Source organism: Neopsephotus bourkii, unplaced genomic scaffold, assembly GCF_033783945.1.
Source record: "Neopsephotus bourkii isolate Nb327-2 ecotype Australia unplaced genomic scaffold, CSIRO-AGI_Nbou_v1 NB_266, whole genome shotgun sequence".
NCBI lineage: Eukaryota > Metazoa > Chordata > Aves > Psittaciformes > Psittacidae > Neopsephotus > Neopsephotus bourkii.
In genome coordinates this window covers 306500-332033 of record NW_026900775.1, presented here as the reverse complement: position 1 = coordinate 332033, position 25534 = coordinate 306500, and the positions used below count along the sequence as shown (strand labels likewise).

The 25534-nt window shown below is 48.1% G+C and overlaps 1 protein-coding gene across 2 annotated transcripts; it reads right to left on the bottom strand.

Moving 5' to 3' along the window:
• Nucleotides 1-1508: 1508 nt before the first annotated feature.
• On the bottom strand, nt 1509-21460 carry GATA3 (GATA binding protein 3). 2 transcript variants are annotated; one of them, XM_061346187.1, is made up of 5 exons: nt 21073-21460; nt 17980-18516; nt 15096-15241; nt 9479-9604; nt 1509-2978 (listed from the first exon to the last, which is right to left on the bottom strand). In XM_061346187.1, exons 1-5 carry the CDS (start codon nt 21311-21313, stop codon nt 2694-2696), a joined length of 1335 nt encoding a protein of 444 aa, XP_061202171.1. In that variant the 5' UTR covers nt 21314-21460; the 3' UTR covers nt 1509-2693. The 2 variants fall into 2 exon arrangements, with proteins under 2 accessions (XP_061202171.1, XP_061202172.1); XM_061346188.1 differs by having other exon boundaries at nt 15096-15238.
• Between the last annotated feature and the right edge of the window lie 4074 nt (nt 21461-25534).

Sequence of the window (25534 nt, the reverse complement as noted above, 5' to 3'; positions counted from 1 at the left end):
TTGGTCTTTATGCTTAAAATACTCATTGAGTAAGCAGAAAGGTGATTAACATAATATTTTAAATGTGTGCTATGTGTTCTTTTTTTTACATGTTTTTATCAACAGAGAAGAAAGGAAAGAATATACAACATTACAAAACGATTACTGTCTGTTCCGCTTACAGCTGCTAAATCCTCCTTTATGGCAGACATAGTTTAACAGTTCATAGTTAATGAACTGGGTTCATTTTGAAACAGGGGAAGAAAAGCACAAATAAAGGTCAGTACTCTTCCCCTTCTCCTCCATTTCAAAATCAAATGACTATTTGGCCTTTGTATAATCATCCTGAAAGTTTTGACATGGTCTCTCTTATGTGAAACATCCTTACTCGTGAGCCATCCTGCAGAAGAAGATTAGACCAGGCCATTGTTAACCCTCTCCAGTTATCACCTCAGGGAAAGTGGGCTCAAAATAGCATCTGACACATGCGGTGATATTTTTTCTATCCACCTGGCACAGAAACACAGGAGTACATGTATTTCTGGGTGAAAGAACTCAGTTATTTCATTCCATAGCTAAATAAACAAAAATAAATAAGTCATTTGCAGGTCATGTCCATTGAGGCTTTTATGCTTCTGGGGAGGGGGGGGGGAGTTAAGCATTTTCTCACAGCTGTGGCAACCTCTGTCTTATCACACCATGCTTAAATCTCCAAATGGAGCGGGGTGATAAGAAGTTTAACCTTTCATTTGGAAAGTAAATGCCCAACCCTAATGATAGCATAAAGAAGCTGGAACAGTAAATGCTGAAGAGGAAGACCAATATCTAAGGATTAAACCATCAGAAATCAGATTAAAAGAGCTAAACTTTGCTATCCACAATAATAACATAAACTGCATTATTTCAAATAAGATTCTTGCAAGAAGGGGCTGCCTGAGGGCCTTTGATATTTGGAGACTTGACCTCTGTCTACCATCAAATCCAGCCTTTTGTGTCAGGTTCTGCCCATTCCTCCAAGCACAGGGGCAGGGTCTGGACCATCCATCTTGGTTTCACATCAAGATCTAGTCTTTCCTAGTACTGCCCAAAACATATCCAGGATCATAAGGACTCTGCCATATCTTTGCACTTATCCCAATCCCAAATTGTCTTCAACACAGGCTTGCCACCTTGGTAGCCACGGTTCACTGAAACCAAAAGGGACCCATTCCATGTGGGAGCCTCACATTAGACGGCGGCAGCAGCTGGGCTGAGGTTCAAGGGACAGGGAGCACACACTGGACAGTGGGGTTCCACTAACATGCAATCTATTTATTTGTGAGGGTGTTTTTCCTTCCTTCGTTCTGTGTTTTTTCTTATTCTCAAGCCACTACAAACACTGCTTTGTCTGTCAGCATGAGCACAGAGATGCACATTCCTGTATCCATGATATCCATGATAGCTATGGAATAAATACCAACTTTAAAACAAAAAGAAGAATAATAATAAAGAAACATATTCCCTTTCCCCAAGCACAAAACACTTTTAAGTCAACAGAATTTAATCTAGTTTATTCTCAAAAAAAAAAAAAAGGAAGAAAAATATGAAAAAAAAAAAGCAGGTCTTATCACTAGCAGTAAATAAATTTGTACAACCATTCAGTCTGTATAATAGGATGAAATAAATCTACATCTTCCTTATTTTGGTGCGTTGAATTATACATACAAACAACAATTACAGGAACTTGTTCACAATGCATATAGACCTGGAGAATGGCTATCTGAAAACCCCTTGTTGGCAATGTCCGCATGGTAACACTGATTGCCTGACACCATTGGTACTTCCTATGTAAAAGGGCCCATGGCCCAAAATGAATGATCTCCCTATAGGTTTTTATTGATTTAATTATTTATTTCATTAGTTAGTTAATGCATCATCCAACAACCGTTCTAGCCAGCCCCCTCCCCCTTCCCCAGCAACCAAATGAAAAGAAACCAAACCAAAACCAACAAATAAAATCAAATCAAAGGAGAAGACATGACTGGCAGTTGGTCCATTTGTTCATAAGACCGCGTTTCCTCTTGGTCAGCATTGTTTGTTTGTCTGGTTTCTCAATTGTCCTCCATTGCTCTTTACTTTTTTGTCTGTTTTCCTTTTTAAAAAAAAAAAAAAAGAAAAAAGAAAAATCTCTCGGAGTCCTTCATGCCTTTTTCTTTGTCTTTACAGCTCTCCAGATGCAATAAAGTCTTCCTCAATGTACAGTATTTCTTACAATATAAGTTATATGCAATGTTCAGCGCTTTTTACTTTATTTTATTTCATATTATTCTTTTTTTTTTCACAGCACTAGAGATCCTGTCCAATAGGGAATGCAAGTTCTGAATGGCTTATTCACAAATGGGATCCAGATTCAGTGGGTAAGAATACATAGAAGCCATAGTGAGTTCCTTTAAAAAGTGGCAAACATCACTTTTCTAAAACTTTTTTTTATTATTTTCTCTCTTTTTTTCTTTTTTTTTTCCTTTTTGTGTTTTTTTGTAGTTTTTTCCTGTGTTTTTTAATTTTTTTTCTCTCTTATGCCTTCAAATAATCTTTTTTTTTTTTTTAATATTCTTTTTTTTCCCCCTCCCATTTGATTCGGGACGTCAGACCCATAACCACACGCCTGCAAAAATGCAAGTATATAAAGTAAATCTCACTTTGAGACCGTAAGCATTCAGCAGGGGAGTCTCTTGCTAACCCATGGCAGTGACCATACTGGAAGGATGGTGAGGTCCGAAGGAGAGGCTGGATGGAGGATGCATCGGTGTCGGTGTAGTCAGCATGTGGCTGGAGTGACTGAAAGGTGAAATGTGGCTGATGGAGGACATGTGTCTGGAGAGGGCGGCAGGGTTAAAGGAGCTGCTCTTGGGAAAGTCTTCAAGGTTGTCATGGACCTTTTTGCACTTTTTGGATTTGCTAGACATTTTCCGGTTTCTGGTCTGAATTCCTTCTTTCTTCATAGTCAGGGGTCTGTTAATCTAAACAAAAACCAGTTATTTTTTTTTTTTGTGCTTCCATCCCTTTTCCCTGCATCACCATGGGATTCGTGTGCCCAGCACCACCTGAACAGCCAGCAGCCCCTCTCTTTCCTTTGTAAACCTCACACACCATGGCTACACTACTTCTCCTCCCCAACCCAAAGTTCAGATCCCACCAGGAAATCCCAAGTTTGGTTGACATTTTTGGAGACAAGATGACAGAAAATTGCTGGCAGAGACTCACTAGAGCAAAACATACTGGAAAAAAATTAACTATCTGCATATTAGGTAAGTGCACCCTGTTTAGGAATGAAACCAGTCATTATCACCTTGAAATATCCCCTGCAGACACCATCTTACCCTGAGGCTTCCTGACTGATCTAAAACCATTAGTGGCAATAGCTGCTGGGATTTCAGTGCTATGAGGGATCTCAGACTTTCACAGTGGCATTAAAGAGCTGGGCAAACACAAAAGAGTTGTAAAGTGTTTCTATATATATTTTTTTATCTTTTTTGTCTTATTTTTTTTCTTTTTGTCTTATTTTCATCTTAATTTTCTTCTTTTGAAAGGTTTTTGCTTCAACCATCTTTTCAGGCTTACATTAGCTGACCTGGTTTTATTTCTAAAGCCTTTCAGGTTTTTTGAGGGAGGTTGAAATGCATATCTGTGCTGCCCAGCAAAGCATCCTCTACTTGCATACAGACATATCTGTAAGAAAACTAAGCATTGAATTCTCCTGCACGGATAGACAGAGCAGCAATGACCATCTGCACCCCCATCAGGGTTAGGAAACAGTAGCATGGTCTGTTGGACCTCTTGTAAGAAACTCTTACTACTGCATAGAAAGCCAGCATCACAACATGCACAGGTGCCATGAAAGCCCCAAAGGCCACACTTGGAAGGCGCTTTATGCATCCAATATCCATAAACAACCTAAAATATAAACATGAGAGTCTACATGAGAAATTATATAGGTATTGCACTAGCTCTTCTACAGAATTTCACCCACAGCAGAAGGCAGGAGAGCCCATCAATCACCCCAGGGCTGAACATTACTTTTCATACTAAAAGTGAGCACATGACAGCGCTGATGGATATCCTGCAAAGGGAGAAAAGGGGGAAAGAATGGATCTGCTATCCACCAGGAGCTACTATCTCAGCCCCAGTGAAGGACAATGAAAAGATGCCCCTGTAAGGGTCCTGAGCAGATCTTCACCCATAAGATCTTAGATCAGAGCAAGGGACAAAGCACTCCCTTCTTCCAGATCACCGCAAAGTTTCACTTGTTGCTCATCGGCCACTGCCTAATGCCTTTCCCCACTGCATGGGAATCATTCACGGATTTCTCTCACTGAGGAGACAAGGCTACAATAGCTTCCTGTTATATGTGGGGATGCAGGCACTGGGAAAGAAAGGACTGGGCTTATCTTCTCCAATTTAAGCATCCCAAAGTTTTTCATCCCCGTCTGAATAAGTGACCTCAGGCTCTTTGTATCAGCAGTGATGGGAAACTTCATCTTGTCCTAAAAATAGGCTTATTCCTCTACCTATGGATAAAGGGAACCAGAGGAAGCAGACCTCCTTGCCAGCAGCTGAATGCAGGAAGGAGGAATCTGCCCATGTGCAGCTCAACAGCCCTGGGGCAGCAACAAGCAAAAACCTCATATGTCATGGGCTTTAAATACAGATTCATCTGTCTCCCTGGCTTCCTGTCCTCGACAAGTGAACAGGGATACGCACACAAGGAAGACCCTTTGCTCCAGCTGTATGGCTGGGTTGGGAAATCTATGCCTGGCCTGTTTTAAGCCAGAGAGCAGGGATATGCTGCCCAGGTTCAAAGCTGGGAGGAAGCCCCAAGTAAGCCCCATCAGGCAGCAGTGTTAGAGGAGACCTGGAAGTCCCAATCCCTGACGAACCCAGCTCAGATTTGGGTAGGCACACTTTATCCTCCCCAGCTCCCAGTGTAAATTCACATCATGACACACAGACTCAAGAGCAGCTAGAACTGGTTTCTGAGGTGAAGCAGCAAAGGTGCAAGCTCAGGAGGTGGTGCTGGCAAAGTGACACCAGCCTGGTGCTGGGACTGGGGTTGTGCTGGCTCTTTAAGCATTCACAGGGTCCTGACCCCGTGTTGCTTGGTGTTGTGACCTGCAGGACAATGAGCACTTCCCCAAAGCAGCATCTCTCCTGTCTCACTCAAATGCTAAGAACAGATTGGCCCAGACCATGATCTGATGCAAAACTTACAGATGGGAATACCAGTTTTGCCCAGGATGGTGGCAAAGCCATGGCCAGCAACTAGAGGCAGAAATGCCATCCAAGCTGTTAGCTGGACATATCATCCTGGTGTACATGGTCTCACCCTCTTAGCAGGTACCTGACCCAAGTGCCAAGCAGATAAGGACTCAGATAAATGTCAGGAGTAAGACCAGCATAGTCACAGCAGTAAGCTGGAATATCTTCCAGTGGCTTCAAAGGTCAGTCACAGCAGAATTAAGGTAGTTCCCAAAACATCAAAGCCGTGGCCTCGTCTCTGTTTCTGGGGTAGGAAACAAGATACCCAGAGGGAAGACCTTCTCCATGAAAATCCATTGTGATAAAAATGACAAACACATGCTAAATTAAAATTAAACCAGCCCAGTGCATGTATATGAAATTCATTAATTTCAGATGGAGCCAATTAATTATGGGCATGGATTATGCTCTTTGTTTTATCAAATGCAAAACGCCAACTGCTCTGCTCTTGGGATGCACAGCCCTACTTTAGGATATTGTGAAAGAGGTCTTTTCTTAGGACTTGTAGCAAAAACAACGGCAACCTACTCATTCCTATGGGCACAGCCCAGCCTGACGTGCACCTCCAACAAGGTTCCCTCTCCCCATCCCTGAAGTGAGTGAAGGCTCATCCTGCTTCTAAGAAGGACTAAAACAACGAGAACCTCACATACAACAGGTCAGATCGAGAGGATAGTCTGATCTCTGTTCAGCCTGGGGAAGAGAAGGCTGCATGGAGACCTCAGAGCAGCCTTCCAGTATCTGAAGGGGGCCTATAAGGATGCTGAGGAGGGACTCTTCATTAGGGACCGTAGTGATAGGACAAGGGGTAATGGGTTAAAACTTAAACAGGGGAAGTTTAGATTGGATATAAGGAGGAAATTCTTTCCTGTTAGGGTGGTGAGGCACTGGAATAGGTTGTCCAGGGAGGTTGTGAATGCTTCATCCCTGGCAGTGTTCAAGGCCAGGTTGGATGAGGCCTTGGGTAATATGGTTTAGAGCATGGCAGGGGGGTTGGAGCTTGATGATCTTGAGGTCCTTTCCAACCCTAACTATTCTATGGTTCTATGATTCTATCTTGTTCTGACTGAAGACAATGGGATTTTGCCATTGACCTCAATAAGGTCCTGTCACTGGCACGGATTTATCCTTCAGACATAGTCATTAAAATGTGGGGTTAATCTTCCAGACTGGCTGTATCATAGAAAGCACTCTGGGATGCCACAGGCTGAAAGGCACTGTATCAATATGAAATATTAACCATTGTTAATACTGGTGTTAATGGAGCCTCTTCTTGTTGGGAGAAAAAACAGCAGCTTCACTAAATGCGCCCCAAGACTATTATGATTGTTGCTTATATCCTACCTGCAAATGGGTTTGCTTAAGCTGTGGGAATCAACAGTAAAACAAACTGATAAAGCCCCATGAAAAAAAATAAACCCATAGCAAAAAATAGCCTTTTCATTGCAAATGTTCACATTGTGGACTTAAAAACTGGGTAAGTTTCACCTTCAGATCAATCCATTAAAATACCGTAAAGATCTGAAGGCCCAAGAAAAATTCATTAAACCCAAAGAAAAAACAAAATGGGGAGGAAGAAAGATAAAAAACAACCATGAGTTTACTGTACCGTAGCCTGAAACAGGGTTAAGGTATCTCACAAGCATCTAAAGACCTTTCACTGTCATTGATGCAACATCTGTGCAGACACTCAGGTGTTTGGGATGGATAAGCTACACTGAGCATTTCTATTTCTGAAACCTCTCCTGATGGAGAACCAGTGCAGATAAGGTGACATACAGGGAGCAGGACCACAGCCTGCATAAAGGGGTCTTGCACTTGAACAGACCAGACCAATCTGATCCAGCCAAGGAGCCTTCTTCATGTGCAACCACCAAACTTCCTCCCTGCCTTCAGTTGAATAAAGGATGATGCTGGTGCCATTCACCAGGAAGTTAGCTCAGATCCCTAGGTCCTGCCTCACAACAGCCATAATGAGAAGGCACCCCCATGAGGCTATCCCAGCCTTACCACTGCTCACAAAAGTCTTAACTCCTGAAATATTTGGCTCCTGAAGCATAATGTGGCCTTCAGAGCCACAACCTCTAAAGAAAGCTGGGCTGCAGAATAGTGTTCCAATGCTGTGCCATCATGGACCTAACTGAGATAACTAAGAATCATCTCAAAAAGTAAAATCAAAGGATCTACCCACTCACAGCCAGTCTTTGGCATCCTTGTCTAGTTATACTATTCACACAGCATCTCAGTCCTCTAGGGGTTCACTTAAGCAGGACCCATTAACAGAGTTTCTTGTAAGACAAGATACTACTTGACTTTGCTAAGTAGCTGTGCTGAGCTTTTAAGCAGCTGTCAGTGTTTTTAACGAATATGAAAACAGTTCCAATGTGCTCAAGGCCTGCCCCATGTCACAAATTTCACAGCTGGAATGGACTTTCCCTAAACAGTGGGTCTAGGGGGTCAATTCAGGACAACTGGGATCACAGAGTTAACATGAAAAAAAACAGGATGTGCTCTTGGAGCACATTTCTGGAGACCCTCAGCATCCAGGCACCGTTCTAGACACCTTAAAGGGGATTCTTCCAGTCAGATATCTACAATGCAGCTGACACATCTGAACCCATCATTTTGCCACCTTTTATAGTTGTAGGGAGAAACTACACCATCTTCAAGGGTAAAAATCATCTCACCCAAACAAAGGCACCTCCAACAGGTCCAACCTGAGAAGAGCCTATCTTTTTCAAAGGGCTTTGCCAAGGTACAAGGGGAGCAGCCCAGATATAGGTCTCCCTGTCTGTTTCCCAGTCTATATGATATAAGTCCTACTACTGGTGGCTACAAGACCAAAAGGAAAACAGAAGCACAGACTCCTCCAGTGAATCTGGCTGACCTTTCTCCCTTCTTGCCATGGAAATAGCAAACAGAATACTTTCTTGTGGTAGGCTCAGAGCTTTCACTCTGGGTCCACCCCCTTTGTTTGCAGTGACCACACTGAGAGTTTGATGACAAGCTTTGCTTGCTACATAGGACTCGAAACGGGCTGAGGCGCCTGCTTGCTACAGGGTAAACACGTTTTCCTGTTTTCCAAGAGAGATGCCTCTCACAAAACAGGTGAAAATTAGCCTGGTTGACAGTTGGGTTTTCTTTTTTTTTGTCCTACTTAATCCAAACTTGTTTACTCATCACAGGAAACCAAAGAGCTTGAAATAACAAATGCAGGGGACTAAGACACCACAAGGGTTGGGTGCTCCGGGAAATCAGATCTGTCTTTGATGTGTTTGCATGGGTGGACAGAAGGGCAAAACATAGCCTGAGATTTCTAGGCCCAACATAAAGCAAATGACCACTAGGAAGAAAAAAATATAAGGTCAATCAAAGCAAAGAAATTGAAAGTCTTCCCTTCTTCTGACATACTAATTATTCTAATGCCACATGTGGAGTCAGAGTAACAGGAGTAGCCTTAAGACTCCTTTATTAGCAGTATTATTCAGTAGAAGAATTTTCAGATCCATTTAGCTGTCCCTGGGGCACATATCCCTGGTTCCTGCAAGCTGGCTTCACATGGAGACATTAGATTAAATCTGCCAGCCATTTCATTTCTCCTTCCCTTCCATGGCAGAGGCTTTAAAATTCACATCACAGGTTGAGCAGACTCTGCAACCCACGAACTAAATGAAGTCCTTTTTGGTTTAGGAATCACTTGCGTCAACCAGGGCAAAACACAAGACCTAAATAAATCATCTTTGGGGACAGGCGGAGGGAAGGGACAAAGGCGGCCGCAAACCCAAGAAAGATCTAAATAGTTGCTGGCACATTTTGCTTTTTTTCCAGAGTTTGTATTTGCTGGAGGAACCAAGTTATGCCTAGAAGGGGTATCAGCTTGCAGGACGGCGTGTTGTCTTTTCCAACACACTGAGCCCAATCAGCAGCAGATAATGTCTCTCTGTGTTGATCCACCCCTCCTTTCTTGGCTCAGGCATGGGAAAGCTCTAACATTACCCACGGACAGCCCTGTTTTGTACCTCCCCTAGTCAAATCAGCTATGTTTGAGGGGATGCCGGCTCCTCACTCCAACCCCTCATGTCCTGAAAGGGGTAAAGGAGGCATCAGCACTATCTGCGACTGGAAAACCTTAAGTCAAGGACAAGTATGGAGCATCGAGCACCACAACTGAGGCCCCGTTATGGAGCGTTACAGTCACACTTACATTGTGCAGCTTGTAGTAGAGCCCGCAGGCGTTACAGACGGGATCGCCGTTGGCATTTCTCCTCCACAGGGTGGTAGTGGTGGTCTGACAGTTCGCGCAGGACGTGCCCGCCCTCCTGGCTGCAGACTGCGGGGGGTGAGGGGGAGAGAAAAGGGGAAGGGAAGAAGAGAAAAAAAAATCATATTAAAAAGAAAAATATGCCATCAGCAAAATCTCCAAGAAAGAAAACATCCACCCTGAAAGACTGGTGCACGTTGACAGGGACCTCCAGAAACCAGCTTGTGAGAACAGACAGTAATTCTGCAAAAGAAAGGAAAAAATCCCCAAGGTACTTTAATCCCAAATTATATATGAACTGAATCAGGTGCCAAAGGGCATCCTAGAAGTGAGTGCTAAACCTCTGATAGAACTCATCAAAATTAGCAGTGCTGGCACAGCCCATTCCAGAGGGGAAAATATTATTTAAATGCCAACATGTCTTTCCATCTTAAATCTCTCAGACCCCCCAGGGGTCTAATTCTGCAGTCAGGACCTGAACCAACAGTTGCTGAAGTCAATGGCATGAGTCATGCTGGCTCCAGTGAGCACTGGGTAAGACCCGCACTGGGCATGGTGGGCAGCTGCTCGCCTGGTCCGACCGCAAGCACAGCTCTGTCCCGTCAATTCAGCTCGGCTTCAAAGGATACGGGCTCCAGAGCGGAAATAACACCGTGGCGAAGAGCGAGAATCACAACTTTTTAATTACACCCTCTTGCAGTCTAAACCTTCATGTTTATTTAAGGATTGGTAATGAGCCTGAAACAAGAATTTACCATTTCATAAAGGGGGAGGAACAAGGGGAAAAAGAAGTCTATGTGTCAAAGTGTATACAGAAGCTTTTTTGTTAGCTGTGATAATGATTTAGGGAAGCCAAATTTAACCAAGTCGCTCTCCTTTCACATGCATGAATTCGTGCTTATAATTTCAAAACTGTAACTTCAGCAAACAAATTGTCCTTCTGCCACTGAAGGAGGAAAAGGAGTTTGCAGACTTCCATGTGAATGCCTATGCATGTTTGCGTGTGTGCAAGTGCCTACAGCTCCTAAAAAAAGAGACCTTTAGATCTCCATCCTCTCTTTTCTTCATCAATATGACACACTCCCAGAGCTCTGATTTCATCCCGATGCGTCGCTTTCAATGGGACTGCTCATGTGCTTAAAGTTAAAACATGTGCTTAAGCGATTTGCCAGATCATAGCAATGCTTGGCACCTTGCAGAACTGAGCCTTTAATGCTCCCTTTTGTGCTCTTACTGTTTCAAATTTACCCCTCACCCCACACAGCCGCACACTGTAGCACATCCAACATTTAAAAGAAAAAATAACGCATCTTTGGATCCCGTACAACAAACCCAAAATGCAAACACGGACACTGGCACAGCGCGAGCGTTTATACCAGCTCTTGTTAGGTCATGTTGCAATTTTAATCATAATTGAATGCGGCGTAGGTGGAGAGAGGACGGGTTGGTTTTGTTTTAGATAAAGAAGTTTTCTTTTTTTTCCCCCCTTTTAATTAGACAAAAAGGACTGCCTAAAAAATAAATAACGCAATGCCCATGAGCATTAGGAAGCATTACAGAGCCCCAGATCCAACAGCAAAGAACTCTCACTGCCTGCCCATGGGGACAATTCCATTTTGCCTGACCATAAACCATGCTGAAATGAGGCGATCTCAAGCCTGAGGAGGCCTTCAGCCGACTTTTCCGTGCTGATGACAATCAGGAGCTGCGAATAGCACATGGGTCTTTGGTTGCAAAAATCCCAGTGACAGCAGAAGCTGAAGCATCCAACCACCGACAGCAGGGCCCCACCTCTGTCCTCTCCTCCTCCAGACCATGCCATGGCACCAGATTTGGTTCCCATCAAAATCACCAGGGTAACACACACACATCAAATGTAGCACAGACACAGCCAACTGCAGAGCCGGGCTCTCACTGAGACCCTGAGTACAAGTCTGGAGGTCTTTGCCCCACTGGCTCCCCCCAGCACGGGTGGCTCAGTGGCTGGATTGAGTCTCTCGATGGCAGCTTTGCCCTTATCAGACCCAAAAATCAAGCCTAGGGAAATTTCTGAAAACCAGTGATATTTGACTCAGCCCACACAGGGGAAACATCCCCTTTGAAGATATTTGGGGTTTCTACACGGCACTCACCATAATTTCTCTTATGGCAAGCATATTTAAAAGACATGCCTGGTCACCAGCTTGTTGCCTTCAAACAAACTCTTGACATTAAATAAGCAAATAAATCACAGCATCCACTGTCTTCTCTAAAACCTCTTCCATCTGCCATGTTTCCCCTACAAAAATTCAGCATCATTAGCTGTATGTTTTATACTCTGTGCTCTTTTGGTCCCAGGCTGTACCTTTTATGCTGTACTAACTTTTGTCAGAGACACCAGAAGCAAGCAGGAAACAATGAATAATAACGCTATTATAAAAGCTCCTAGCAGTGGCATCCACTGATGCTAATCACCAAGTCCAGCCTGTCCATGCAAGTAGTGGGTTGACTAACAGGGTGCCCCATATCACCTGCAGGACCAGACCCCCCATGGCCCAGCTGTGTGTGAGCGAAGGCACAACTTCGGAACTGCTGGTAGTGATGAGAAGGTGGAATTGAGGATGATGTGGGAAGACCCACCCTCTGATAAAGATGCTTAATTAAGGGGCATATCAAGTGTCTGGATTTGCATGGGGTACCCACAACACTGCAAGCATCAGCTAAATGCGGCTGCATGTGCAGGGGCCTTCTGAGAAACTGGTTATAATCCTTCAAAAACCAGCACGACTGGACACAGAAATGGAAACCTCTGCATCCACATGGAAAGGAAAAGAAAGAAAATATAAAGAAGGTTTTATCTCAGAAACAGCAGTGACAGAACTGCCATTAGCTTCAACAGGGATAGGAATGGTCTCCAAGAGGTCTGTAGACCCTGTCTACAGACTGCAGTGGTGTGGTACTACAATCCTGTTCCTGCAACATCTCCAGATCTTCCCCCCAAGATGAAGCAGAGCTGTCTAGGCCCCCTCAGCCAACAAAACTCAATCCATCTTCCCTAAAGGAAGCCCTTACAAAGACACCCATTGAATTTAATAAACCTTGGGTTGGGTTCTCAGCATCTAAATTATTTATTTGCCTTCTCTCTCCCACCCATTGGAGTCCTTTCATTAGCTTTAGCATGCCTGGGATCAGAGCCTACGAAAGCAGGCCAAGGTCATGCAGGAAATTTGTGGCAGAGGCAGAGGAGCACACACTGGATCCCCAGCCTGACCCTCCATCACATGTCACCTTCCTCAGCCCCCTCGCCTTCACAGGTGAGGAAAGATCAAGTCAAGCTGCAGATACACATCAACATCGATGCACATGAAAAGCAAATGCAGGCCCAGCTTTTGTGTCTTCTGGGGGAAATAAATAGAGATACAAACAGTATCAGAAATGTTTCTCTTGGGTTTTTTTCTCCTCAGGCAGCGCTGGATAAAAAAATATATATAGAAAATTCAGAAGTTCCCGTTAAACAAAAACCACGTCTAAAGAATGGGAACTTTCTGTAACTTTAACTAAAATGCACAAGATTGGAGTGGTTATGCAAGGCAAGCTCTCTCCTTACTTTTTTTCTTTCCCTTTCCTATTTTTTTTCCCCCAAGAATGACCTTTTACAATGTATTTATTTATACAGTTCATTTTACATGTGCTGGGCTGAGGGTGACTCGGGACATTCTTTCGTGGTTCCATCAGACAGTGTTTGAAAGCTCTCCCCCCTGTCTCTTTCCAGCCGCTTTCCTATTCTGCCTCCCCCTCCGCTTGTTTGGATACGCTCAAGCTCCTGTGTGTTTGGGCTGGGGAAACAGAGCTGTTGTTTGGGAGTTATCTCCAGGGCTCAGATATCCGGCAGCTTTTTCCTAGGAAGTTCACTTTACACATAAAGAGAGAACGAGGAGGAGGGGAAAAAAAGGAAAGGAAAAAGAAAACGAAGGGGGGTGTGTTTAAGACACAAGGGCCGGGGGGAGGAGGAGAAGGCAGCAAAAGAGCTGCCTGAAAGAATCAAAATCCCAGCCTCTACTTCCCTCCCTAGAAAGCTTTTCCTTTTTTCTAGCAAGGCTGTGAGAGATGAAGGAAACCAACGTTTTCCTATGCGGGCTTTTCCCGTATAGGGGAAGTTTCATCAGGGAAGTTTGGGGGTGGAGGAGCAAACCCACGTCTTCCCCCAAACCCACACGGTCAGGCAGAGCTGCCACCACTGCCCCTCACAGTGCAACCGCTCCTGGGGCCGTATCCTGCAAACACTTCCCAGCACCTATGGGAATAAAGCTGGCCTAATAAAGCCAGTCCAGTTTTGCAGGTGAGGAAGCTGAATCCATGCCTAAGAGTTGCTCCTCCGAACCCCTGAGCACCTTCATGGGGAATACAAGGTCGATAAACCTTGTATCACCGCTCTCCTTCCTGCAGGATCCAGCCATGCCAGGCACAAGCCTTATGCAAGGCTGGATCCATCCATCACCTCAGAAACTCCATGGAGAGGCAAGAGCTGCTTTTCCTCCACATTTTGAGTGGCCTCCAGGAGCCCATCCACATTTTGAACAATAACGAAACCAAACGTGCCCCAATTCAAAACATTCAATAACTTCCCAAGCAGGGAACATGTTTTTTCCCCCCACTTTGATGTATCTTTTCCCCTTGTGGTTTGCCTGATTATTTGCCAAATCAATTGCAATGCATTTATTACCCATGCCCACAGCTTCCAGACCTTTTTGTGGCTTCCAGGGAAATTCATAAGTAGATCACTGGGGATGCTGTAACTTATTGCCTGTGCTCTGTACAGTCCTGAGGCTTGCAACTAGGACTTCAAATATAGCTATGCATTTTGTCTGCCTCCAGCTTTTGTGACCCCAGGTACACATTCTACCTTACACACTCACCAGCCTTTGCCATCCCCTATCTCATGTTCTTGATCACACCAACTCGGAGAGGAATGACATGATTTTAGACCCACATAGTTGTGGTACAAAGGACCACATGTGGCACCAGGAGCATCAGCCAAGAATCTTTCAGGACCAAAGTCCAGGCGATGGCCTAGTGGTACCCAGTACCTAGCTTATGTCCCCTTTCCACGACACAGCCAACCAAAGGGGATGGAAACACACTTGAAAAGGGAAAGACAGCAGCGTGGAAAGCCCAGGAGAGATCCTGTTCTCCTGATACTAATCTCTTTGGTTACTAGGAAATGATTACGTTGCCCTTAGCCCATGGAAAGAGCCACTGTCCCCATTGTCCTTGTGTCACCATCCCAAAGAGCACTGGGGAGGCATCTGCCCCATTGTGACCTGGGAGAAAATTCAGTCCTGGTTTACATTAAGCTCTCGGTCTTGATTTTTTAACCTGTTTTTCACTTTGCAAGAAGGCCAAACAACTGAGGCCCACAGCAGCTAGGAGCATCACTCCAAGCATCCCCATCTCCCAGCCCTCTGATGTAGTGGAAGCAGATTTTGGAGCTGGCTGAGCTTCCCTGTCCATCCCGAGCTGCAGACAAGAAGAAAAAGTTGCAGAAGAAGGTAAAGAAAGAATGAAATGGAAGGAGACTCACCAGCCTTCTCTTGGGTTTGATCAGGGGCCGGTTCTGCCCGTTCATTTTGTGATAGAGTCCACAGGCGTTACACAAATAATGCCCAGTGCCGTCTCTTCTCCACAGAGGGGTTGAGGTAGCCCCGCAATTTACACACTCCCTGCCTTCTGGAAACAAGAAAGCACATAGTTCACTTAGGAAAGCAGAGGTAAAATAGGCTGGGAAAAGGCCGCCCCCAAAATAAACCCATACAAGTTGCAGCCCTGTCAGGTCTTGCCAGATCTGTCCAAATTCAGGATGTCCAAGCAAGGTTCCAAGGCCATGGCTGAGCAACATCCCTGGCATCCCGACTGCCTCCCCAGCATCACCCCACAGGCACCATCAGGCCCATGTCCCAGCAGAAGAGGCATGGTGATAATTACAACCCAAACTCCATGGTGGCTCAAGGGGCTCCTTTGTGGTGGGATGACAATTCCCCCCTCACCTCTGTATTTAGGGATTCTACAGCCCTCCAGCCCCTATGTTGCCACATGGGCCAGGCAAACCTCAGCAGGCTTTGCAAGGGGCCTCCATCCCTTTCCCCCGAGATGGTTGGATACCCAATGTAAGTCCATGCCCCCCTTTCCAAGGACCCCAGGGTCACTCCTGGAACACTGCCCCAGCTCCCATGAGCCTGGCAAGGGAGAATCTTCCTTTGGCCTCAGATCAAACCTCATCAAGGCCCCCAAAATAATCACATCTCAACAATTAAAACACCTCCTGGCCCCAGTCAATACACAACCTCTCTGCCAATATCTGCTATTGATTAATTTGCAATGAAGCTTCCACCACCCAACTTGTGGAAACCTCTCTGTCCTCCCCACTGCGTCCTCAGTCTGCTGGTCGATCCCCAGTATTTGGGATCCCAAAAGACCCTGATTAGGGTCTTTCCCTCCTTCTCCTCCTCCTTTTTGCCACCTCTCTATCTTCTCCCCACTTACTGGGGGTGTCCCACAGCCCCAGCTTGGAAAAGGGAATTAAGGGGGGGTGCGGGAATGCAGCTCATCTACTTTCTGAGGTTTGAAGAGTATTTCTGTTGGACGTTTGGTATATTTGGGTTGGTTTCTTTGCGCCTAATGACACTCTTGGCCCATGTGAGAGCAGCAGGAGACCTGAGCCGGCCAGAGCAGAGCTAACTCAGCTCAGAGCCGGCTCCCCGCTGCCCCAGCCTGCACTGCATTCAAGCAAGAGACATCCGCGCCCTAACCACAAACGGCAACCGTTTTTCCAGAGCCTTTGCACTGAACCCCTCTCCTCTCACCACCCTTCCAAAACACCACAACAACAACAAGAACGCTCTCTTTTTCAGCTGTTTCTCCCTCTTTCATCCTGCAAAACCAGCCCATTCCCTCTCGTTTCCCTCCAGCCCCAGCCCTCTTTGTCTGCGCGCTTCCCAACTTGCTAAAATCAACTTTAACACAAAGGAACAAAATTAGGTGTTGCTGCTGGGGCTGGGTTATCACAACCCGCAGATGCCTCTCTAGAAGGTAAAGTAACAGAAAGTAGAAAAAGGAAAACAACGAGGGGGGGCAGAGCGCGGGGGGGGAGACGGTTTGAAAATACCGCGCAGCCGGTGCCCCTGCGGGAGCTGAGGCTCAGCGGGCGGCCGGGGGAGCTCGGCCCGTCCCGGCAACAACCGGTCCCTACCCCGACACAGCACCCGGTCCGTACCGGGGCCAGGCTGCGAGCCGCTCCCGTTAATACCCAGGTCGTTTTGTCCCCCTCCGGTTAAACGGGGGCAGCCGCTCCGGGGCTGTTTGAGCCTCTGTCCCTCTCTTTTGTCTCACTCCATCTCTCTCTCTCCCCTGCTTTCATGTACAAAACATACAGGTCTGGGTTTTTTTGTCACTCTAACCGCATCCGGACTCTATTAAAGTTCCTGGCGCTGGATAAACAATGCAACTGTCGCGTGCAGCAGTCTGAAAATAATTGGATTAGCTCAAACATATCAGCTAAATAGAGACAGTCCCTGCTCAGACAGACAGAGTAAATGTCACCCTGGAAAAACCCTGAAAACTGATCTCATTCATGCCAGGCAACCCTGCAGCAGCCTCCTCGGAAAAAGAAATAGAGAGAGAAAAAGAGAGTTTTGACTAACGGCCCTTTCCTCTGCACACACACACATACACCCCCCTCGCTGCACACAAACGTCCAAACACGGAGAGTTCAGCCGTCGGGTCCCGCAGCCGCACAACTCCCGCACTCCGCGGGGTGCGCAGAGCGCTGGGACACCCCGGGTCCCCCCACCCTGCAGCTCTGAGGTGGTGCGTTAGGTATGGGCGAAGTCTTCGATTGGAAACGGATGGGGCTGCAGGTGGGCAAAGTCCTGAAATGGAGGTGGATGGGGCTAGGGGATGCCTCGGGGTGTTCCCATGCCCCCCCCAAGGGAAAACCCTCCCGATATCTCTGGGGAAGAGGCCATGGGAAAAGCGGTGAGGAGAGGGCAGGCAGGGGAAGTTGGCCGGGATTTAGTACCATGATTAAGATACAGAGATACACCAATGCTGCGGTTCCTTGGGTTTCGCTTCCTCCTCAGGCGCCGGAGCTGAGCGCACCGGGGGCGCCTGGGGAGGAGGAGGGGGGGGAGGACCGGAGCATCCCCCGGGCTGGAGCCCTGAGGATCTGGGGTGATGCCGACAGGCCTGGGGCTGCACCCCAAGCCCGGGCTGGCCGAGGGGGAGATGGGTTATAAACCAGGGCAAGGTGAAATGTTGATCCCTCAGCCCTGGGGCTTTCATCACATGGATGCTTGTGCGCATCCCTCCGTACGGAAAGGATGGGGGGTAGCCCTTGTCCTTTTGCCCTCCCGTTTTCCCACATAACTTCCCCTCCCGAGTAATGGGCATGAAGAAGCCAAAACCCCTACCTGTGCTTGACCGTGCTTTCGGTCGCGATTTACACCCAAACCCGGTAGGGGATCCTCCTAGGAGGCTACTGGGGGGAAAAAGTCCAGAGCCATATTCTGGGACATACGGCGGGTAGGTCGTGATGGGGTGATGAGCAGAGGAGGTGGCTCCTCCTAAAGAGGCCATGCTGCTCCGGGAGTGAGAGGACTCCAGCTTCATGGTATCAGCCAGGGACACCTGGTATTTGATGCATTCCTTCTCGTCCTGCCGGGTGGAGCCGGTGGAGCCGGGTGTGGAGATGGACGGATCCGGGGACACATCTTTCGGAGGGGTCGGCGGGAAGGTGAAGAGGTGCGGGCTGGAGTGGCCGGCGGATAAGGTAGAAGAGGAGACGGGTGGGTAAACGGAGAGGGGTCCCGGTGAGCTGTGATGGATGGAGGTCTTGGGGAAAGGGCTGAGGTTCCATGGGGAAGCGCTGTGGTGGCTGCTCAGCGCCTTGCTCCCGTCCAGCCAGGGCAGAGAGCCGTGCAGCAGCGGCGGGCGGCAGACCTGGCTCCCTGCGCGGAGAGAGCACAGCCGCACACCGGTCACACTCCCCTCACCCCACGGACACACGGGGGGCCGGGCTGGACCCCACTTCCCATTTACCCCCCCCCCCCCCAAAGGGCTCTGCATCCCAAATGACATCGGATGTAAAACCCCGCTCCCCTTTAAAAAGTAACAACTAAAGAGATAACAGCCCCGATCCCTCTCCTGTATGTGTTCCCCCCCCGCCCCCCGGGACATGGAATTCGGCTTCACTGTCTCCCCTTCCTAGCCTCTGGAGCGAAGATCCTGCCTGAAATTGCCAAGACCCCGCTGCAGAATTCATTTGATTTTTCTTAGCTGGGAAATGATTTCCCGCACGCTGCCTTGGGCTATAAACCCTGGGAATATTCTGGCCAAACGAAGGAGACCAGAAGGTGCCATCAAACTTGACAACAACCTTCCCAACAGAGCCGATACACTTTGTAAACTGCCCGGTTTGTATCTTTTCTGTCCCCCCTTTTCCATGAGGCTGCACATAAATGTCAGGCGGCTTTTTCATGGCGATATGGCACAAGAACAGGGCACCCACTGTCCCCAAGGAAAATCTTCATCCCTTTCTTATGACAGGAGATCCTTCACTTATATTTTAACAGACAGACCTGGGCTTTGAAATAAACACAGAATAGATTTACTAGGCTAGATTTACGCTGTCATACCTATTTTTCTCCTTGGGTTATAAATGTTCTTAAGGAATGTTTTAAATTCATCTTTCCCTCGCCATAAGAAATAAAACTATATCCCCCCAAAAAAACCAAATCTACCCAAAATCCCCAGCAACTCGTGCAAACGGCTATAAGCTGAAAACCACAGTTACTCAACTGGAAAAGAACAAGTTTGTGCCTGCCAATAGAGCCGTGGAAAAGGATTTGACATCTAGAGAGCCTCAACCTCTGTAGGTATCGTGATATGTGTGTAAAGGCTGCTAAACATACAGAAGGAGAGATGCAAACAGAGATCTACAGAGCCAGGGAGAGTTAAGGAGCCGGTGCAGTGTGGCCACGTATGTTTGCATGGGAGCTTGTGAGTGTCTAGAAAAACTCCAAGCTACTTTTGCACCGTACCAGGCATTTGTGAACAATACTGAAAGTAACTGCTCGAAAGGAAGGGAAGGTGGGTTATACGAATAGAAAGGGTCAAGATTCATTATCTTCTCCAGGAAGTAACATAGTAAATAATATTCAGGCGAGATCAGAGAGACCGCATTTCCACTTTCTGCTGATATATTGGGGGGAAAAAAGAGAGAGAAATGCAAAGAAAGAACGGACAAAGGCTGCTGATCCTTAGAAATAATTGTTTTAAAGGGTCTAATAGCAGAACAATGCAGTTACTGAGCGGAGCCTAATGCAGACTCGCGCTCAACAAGTAGCTGAGGGCCGGGAGCAGCCCCCTAACCGGCTTGCCTCCATCTCTGCTCACTTATCCCGCTTTCTGCTCCTTCATTTTGGGGTGATTTCCACTGCAAACCTCGGGTATTTAGATTTCGACAGGACGGCCGCCACTGTCCGGCTTCACAAATCACCGTCTGTTTTTTCCCTCCCTTTCTTGTTTGAACCTTTTTCCCTATATTCTTAACCGCACAGGTAAACTCCAGCTACAACCACTGCATCTCTCCAATTCCTCCTAAAAGATGGCCCCAAAGCGCTCATCCCTCTGTGGACCCGGGCCCCATCGGCGCCAGGTATTTCACCTCTTTTCTAAAAGCTGTGACCCAGGAACTAAACTCACACTGTGGATCATTACCTTCCTGCAGGACCCTCAGGAAAACACAGCCGGGCTGGTACCTAACGACGGCAAGGCGCTTACATTTTGCCTTTCTCTCTTATTTTGAACACACGCCGTGGTGAGGCCCTGGGCGCATGTGTGAAAGTTTCGACCCAAGCCCTAGCAAGCTTCCCGAGTGCCAATGGAATAACCCAAGCGTGAGGACAGCGGGGTCATCTTCACACCCCTGCTCCCCAGCCGGCTTTTCTGCCCCAGAGCAGCTTAATCGTGCAAAAACTAAACACTGCATGAAAACCCGGACTGTTCACCTAATTGAAGAGGGGCAGGGGGCTGGAAAGAGGGGAAGAGGAATAAAGCAAGAGAAAGATGAAAGGGAGAGAAAGGGGAGGAAGGAGAAGGAGAGAAAGCAGGGAAGGGAGAGAGGTAAGAGGAGCAGAAGAGAGCAAGATAAAGAAAGGGAAAGAAGTATAAAGATAAGAGGGAAAGAGAAAGGAAAGGGAAAGGTGTAAAGAAGGGAGAAAGAAGGGAAAGGTGTAAAGAAAGAAAGAGGGGAAAGAGGTGAAAGAAGGGAAAGAAGAGAAAGAAAAATGAATAGAAAAGAGGAAAAGAGATAAGAGAATAAAAGAAGTATAAAGAAAGAGAAAAAGAATATTTTAACAAGATAGGTAAAGAAAGAGAAAGGAGGGAAGGAAGGAACACAGCGTGGATGTGGGTTTATTTCCAATAAACCAACCCCAAAATCCACCCGTGACTTCGTTTCCCAGCTGGTGGGGCCGGGATCTCGGTGTCTGCGGGGCACTCACCGTGGTGGGCCGTGGGGTATCTCTGCACGGTGGCTCTCACGGAGTTGCCGTAATAGGGAGGGACGGGGTTGCCTTGTCCGTCGATATTAAAAAGTACATCCACTTCCTCGGCGAGAGGATACTGCGTGGGGTCCATGTAGGTATGGCCAAGCGTGTGGTGATGTGAGTCCGGGTGCTGCCCATTGAGCACGGGAGGGTGGTGGGGGCTCACCCACCGCGGCTGGTCCGTGGAGACCTCCATCTTCCGCGCCCGCTGCTCCGCCGCTGCTCTTCCTCTCTTCCTCCTCCTCAGCAAGGCACGGAGGGAGAGACGCTGCCGGAGTTATTGGGAGCGGGGGGCGGAAGTGCTCGGCGAGTTTGGGGATGCTTTCTGGTTAAGTTTGGTTGGAAGTGGAGGGGGGGGTATGGTGGGAAAAAGTCGGTTCCAAAAAAAAAAAAAAAAGTATAAAAAAAAAGAAAAGTAAAAGAAAAAAAAGAAGAAAAATAATGTAAAAAAAAAAAGAAAAAGAAAAAGAAAAAAAAAGAAAACAAACTCAGGGGATAAAAAACTCTACGAAGTGAGATCCCCTCGGTATCTTCCGCTCTTTTGCAGATGTTTCTCTTCTTTGATCACCTGTAACGAGAAAGAGGAAAGGGAAGGAGCAGAAAGAGAGAGAGAGGAGGGAGAGGCAAGAGAGAGAAACGTGCTTGAGAAGTTCTGAACTTTAGCACCTGACTTTTTAGGCAGGAGAAAACCCATCCCATCGCTCGGCAGCCATCCCTGGGAAGCGCCCGCTCTGCCCTGGACCCACCTCTCCCAGCGCCTCTTTCTCTTTCGCTCTCTCCCTGCTCGGAGCAGCTCTCGCCGCCCTCCTCCTGCTCTCGCTGGGTTATTGGGGGTGGGTTTTGGGGGGCTCTCTCTCCTTTTTTGTCATCGCGGTTGTTTGTCTATGTGTTTATTTGCTCCATTTGCACCTGAGAAGCTCCAGCGGCTCAAGCTGGTGAGAACTTGTGCCCTTCTCTGCTCCGCAGTCACTTTGATTGCTCATTAATTATTATGCAACCGAGAAAGGGGGAAAGAAGGGGGAAAAGAGAAAGGAGAAGGGGGGGATACAAGGGGGGGAGGCGATGCAGAAGGGGGTGTGGGTGCAGGAGAAAAGGAGAGCGGGGGGGAAAGAGGGAGAGGGGAGAGAAAAAAAGCGACAAGTTGCTAAAGAAATTGCGCACAAACCTTGGCGGAGAAGCAGTGTGTGACCCGGGAGGGATGAAGCTGAAAGTGCTCGATCAGATCAGATTGTGCTCGCTCGCTCGCCCTAATTTTTTTTTCCCTATTTTTTTTTCCTCCCTCTCTCACTCATTTTTTCTTTCTTTTTTTTTTTTTTTTTTTTTTTTCACAGGGAAGGCATTCTTTCGGAAAGGAGCAGGATGGCGCCAGCCGGCTCAGCGCTTACAGACAGCTGCGGCGAGACGCAACTTAAGGAGGTTCCAGTGTCATAAGCCCGGGGGAGGCGGAGCCTGTCCCCGCCCGAGGAGGGGACCGGCGGGACGCACCGGCCGCCCCCTCCGGAACCCCTTTGGACCAACTTTGAATCTTTCCCCCCCCCGCCCCTTTTCTCTTTAGTTATTTCATGTTTTCCCCTGTTCTAAAGAGGAAAAGTTTCCCCCCTCGCCGGCAAACTCTGCCAATGCCCACCCCGGTGGGGACCGGACCGGGTCTCTTCTCCTGCAGACATCCCGGGAAGGGGCAGGAGAGACCGGAGACCCCACGAGGGCAGCCGGGATGAGTCGGGATGCACTGGCAGGTGCAGGACCTCCGGGACGGGTTTAGAGCGGCGGGTTTAGAGCGGCTCCGTCTCGTAAAGGATTTAATTGTTATTAGTGAGGATCCACGTTCAGGGAACGGCGGCGTGCGGGGATAACACGGGTTTGGGGTGGTTTAGGGTGGTTTCTTTCACGTTTTGCAGGAGATCCCATTGCAGGACAAGGCGAGGGGCGAGGGGAAGGGAAGCGGGAGCTGAGGCCCGAGGTGGGATGAGGAGACTGGGGGGAACCGGTCCCTACCCCGGTCCCTACCCCTGTCCCGGCCCCGCCGCCTCCCAGCAGGGGCCGCCGCCACCGCGCCCGCAGCCAATGGGGGGCGAGCAGGAACTGGGGAGCCGGCCCCGGGAGGCGCTGATTGGCTGCGGGCCCGAGCCCCGCCGGCCGGGCCGGGCGCTGCGTTGAGCCAGGGCATCCCCTAGCGGCCCCGGCGGCGTCGCGGCAGCGGGCAGGGACAGCGGGGCTGAGGCGGGGAGAATGGGACGGGAGATAGGGGAGAGGGAAACAGGGAGAGAGGAGGGGGGAGAAGAGGGGAAAGGGGGAGAGGAGAGTGGAAATAATGACAGGGAAGAGGAGAATGACAGAGGACAAGAAGGAGAAGAGGAGAAGAAAAGAGAAGAAGGAGCGAAAAAGAAGAGAAGAATAAGAAGAGGAGGGAAAGGAAAGGAAGGGAAAGAAAGGAAAGGCTAAAGAAAATGGAAAGGAAAGGCTAAAGAAAATAGGAAAGGAAAGGCTAAAGAAAATAGGAAAGGAGAAGAAAGGAAAGGAAAGACTAATGAAAATGAAAAAGAAAAAATAAAGGAAAAAAATAAAAAACCGGGAGGGGAAAAGTAAAAAGATAAAGAAGAAAAAAGGGGGAGAAGAAGGGGGGAGAAATAAAAGGGGGGGGATGGTAATAATTAGAGGGAAAACAGGTACAAGGGATTAGACAAAGTCACTCACGGTGCCTTTACGCGCCGTGTCTGCTCACGCCGGCAAGAGCGCGTCTGCCTGGCTGCGGGGAAAGCGTCTCCCTGGAGTCTTTATACAGGGGGGAGCTAATTAGGAACTGGGCTCCGCGAAGCTGCCGCTCCCCGGTGTCCGCTCACGGGGTCCGGTCGGCGGGGCCAGTGCCAGGCTGGGCTCAGCCCCCACGGGCGGCGGAGGGGAGCAGCCAGAAGGGAGCTCCGGTCCCGGCGCCGTTTGAAACCGGCTTTAAAAGCGGTTTTAAGCCCCCGGTGAGGGCCGTCCGTGGGGACAGAGAGCGGAGGGATCGCGCTCCTCCGTGGGGATGCACCCTTATGTATCCATTGTATTAAAAGTCGTAAAATTCAGGGTGATCCCCCCAGTTCTTGGGATGCACGGGAGAGGAGGAATGGGTTTATTTGCAGGCAACAGTGCAAACTTCCCGCTCCCTGACCCCAGATTTAAGCGTTTTATGGCCGGGAGGGCGAAGTGTCTTATTGGGATTTGCCTCTTTATTCCCGCTTCCCAAACTTCCCCAGCTCCCAAGCAGACCCTGCGGGCGAGGGTGGTCTCCAGCACTTGGGAAAAGTCGCTTTAAAAAGAAATCTATTTTACTATATGGGTACGGGGGGGGGGGGGGGGAGGTTCTTAGTGCCGAGCTTTTGGGCCAGGTGAGCTGAGATTCCCAAATCCCCTCCATCCGCAGTTACAGCCCTGGGACCTCCAGCCGTGGGACCACAGGAGGGGAATTTGCGTCTGGAGGTCACCAAATTGCTGAAGCAGCGAAGAAATGTGCCTTTCCCCTGTCCGGGGGTAGGGGAAAACCATTTTTCTTCATCTCCTTGGTGGGTACGGAATGTTTAATGCGAGATAAAATGAATAATATCAAAATATAAGAGAATGAAATGAAATAATGAATTTGAAGGGAATAAAAAATAAAATAAAGTAATAAAATACATATGAAATTAAAATACATCAATAGCTACAGCAAGTCTGATCAATGGCGAAGGAGGAAGAAGTGCCCCGTCCTCCCCCGACGTGCGGAGCGGTTAAAGGGTGGCATTGCGGGACTCTGAGCACCGCCTGCCCCTCGCAGCCCTAGCCCCAAATCTGGGGGGAGAACACTCGCTTTCACATCTAGTTTCCTGCGCTTGTCGTTTTCTCTGCATTATCACGCTAATAATATACGCGATGCTCCTATCCCCTCCCCAGCCGGGGGTGAAAGAGCGACGGGGAGGGCAAAACCAACCCCTTCATAAAAAGAAAAAGTGGGTGGAAAAGAGGAAATAAAAAGAAAGAGAAAAGCAATCACATCATTCCCCCCCCGGATTAATCTGTGATCCCGAGGAGCGCTGGCATTGACCGTCCTTTTCTTAGGCTGGGACTGCAGCTCCAGCCCCTCGGCCCACCCCTCACCCCCCCCACCGCAGGGTTTCCAGTGACAGCTCGGCCTTCAGAGGAGCCCATTGTTGGAGCAATTAGCCCCAAGCTGGCCACCAGCCGCCAGATAAGGGCCGGGGGCTCGGGGGTTAATTCTGCCGGGGGGTAATGGGGAGGGGGGGGAAGCGAACATCCCTCCTAGATAGGGGAGTGCTGGCGGGGTGTGGGAAGAAAATGGGGCCAGTTCTGGTGCTAAAAAAGTCATGAGGAAAAGCTTTTGACCAAAAATAACTGAAAGTCCCCAAAAGAGGGGAAATAAATGTTTAAATGAATCAAATCA

What these genes read in the sequence shown, in the direction of transcription:
- GATA3 (XM_061346187.1), bottom strand. Translation starts at nt 21,313, where the DNA reads ATGGAGGTCTCCACGGACCAGCCGCGGTGGGTGAGCCCCCACCACCCT. An exon ending in ATACCCCACGGCCCACCACG is followed by an intron (nt 18,517 to 21,072) that starts GTGAGTGCCCCG and finishes CTCTCCGCGCAG; the next exon opens with GGAGCCAGGTCTGCCGCCCG. An exon ending in GAAAGCACGGTCAAGCACAG is followed by an intron (nt 15,242 to 17,979) that starts GTAGGGGTTTTG and finishes TCTTGTTTCCAG; the next exon opens with AAGGCAGGGAGTGTGTAAAT.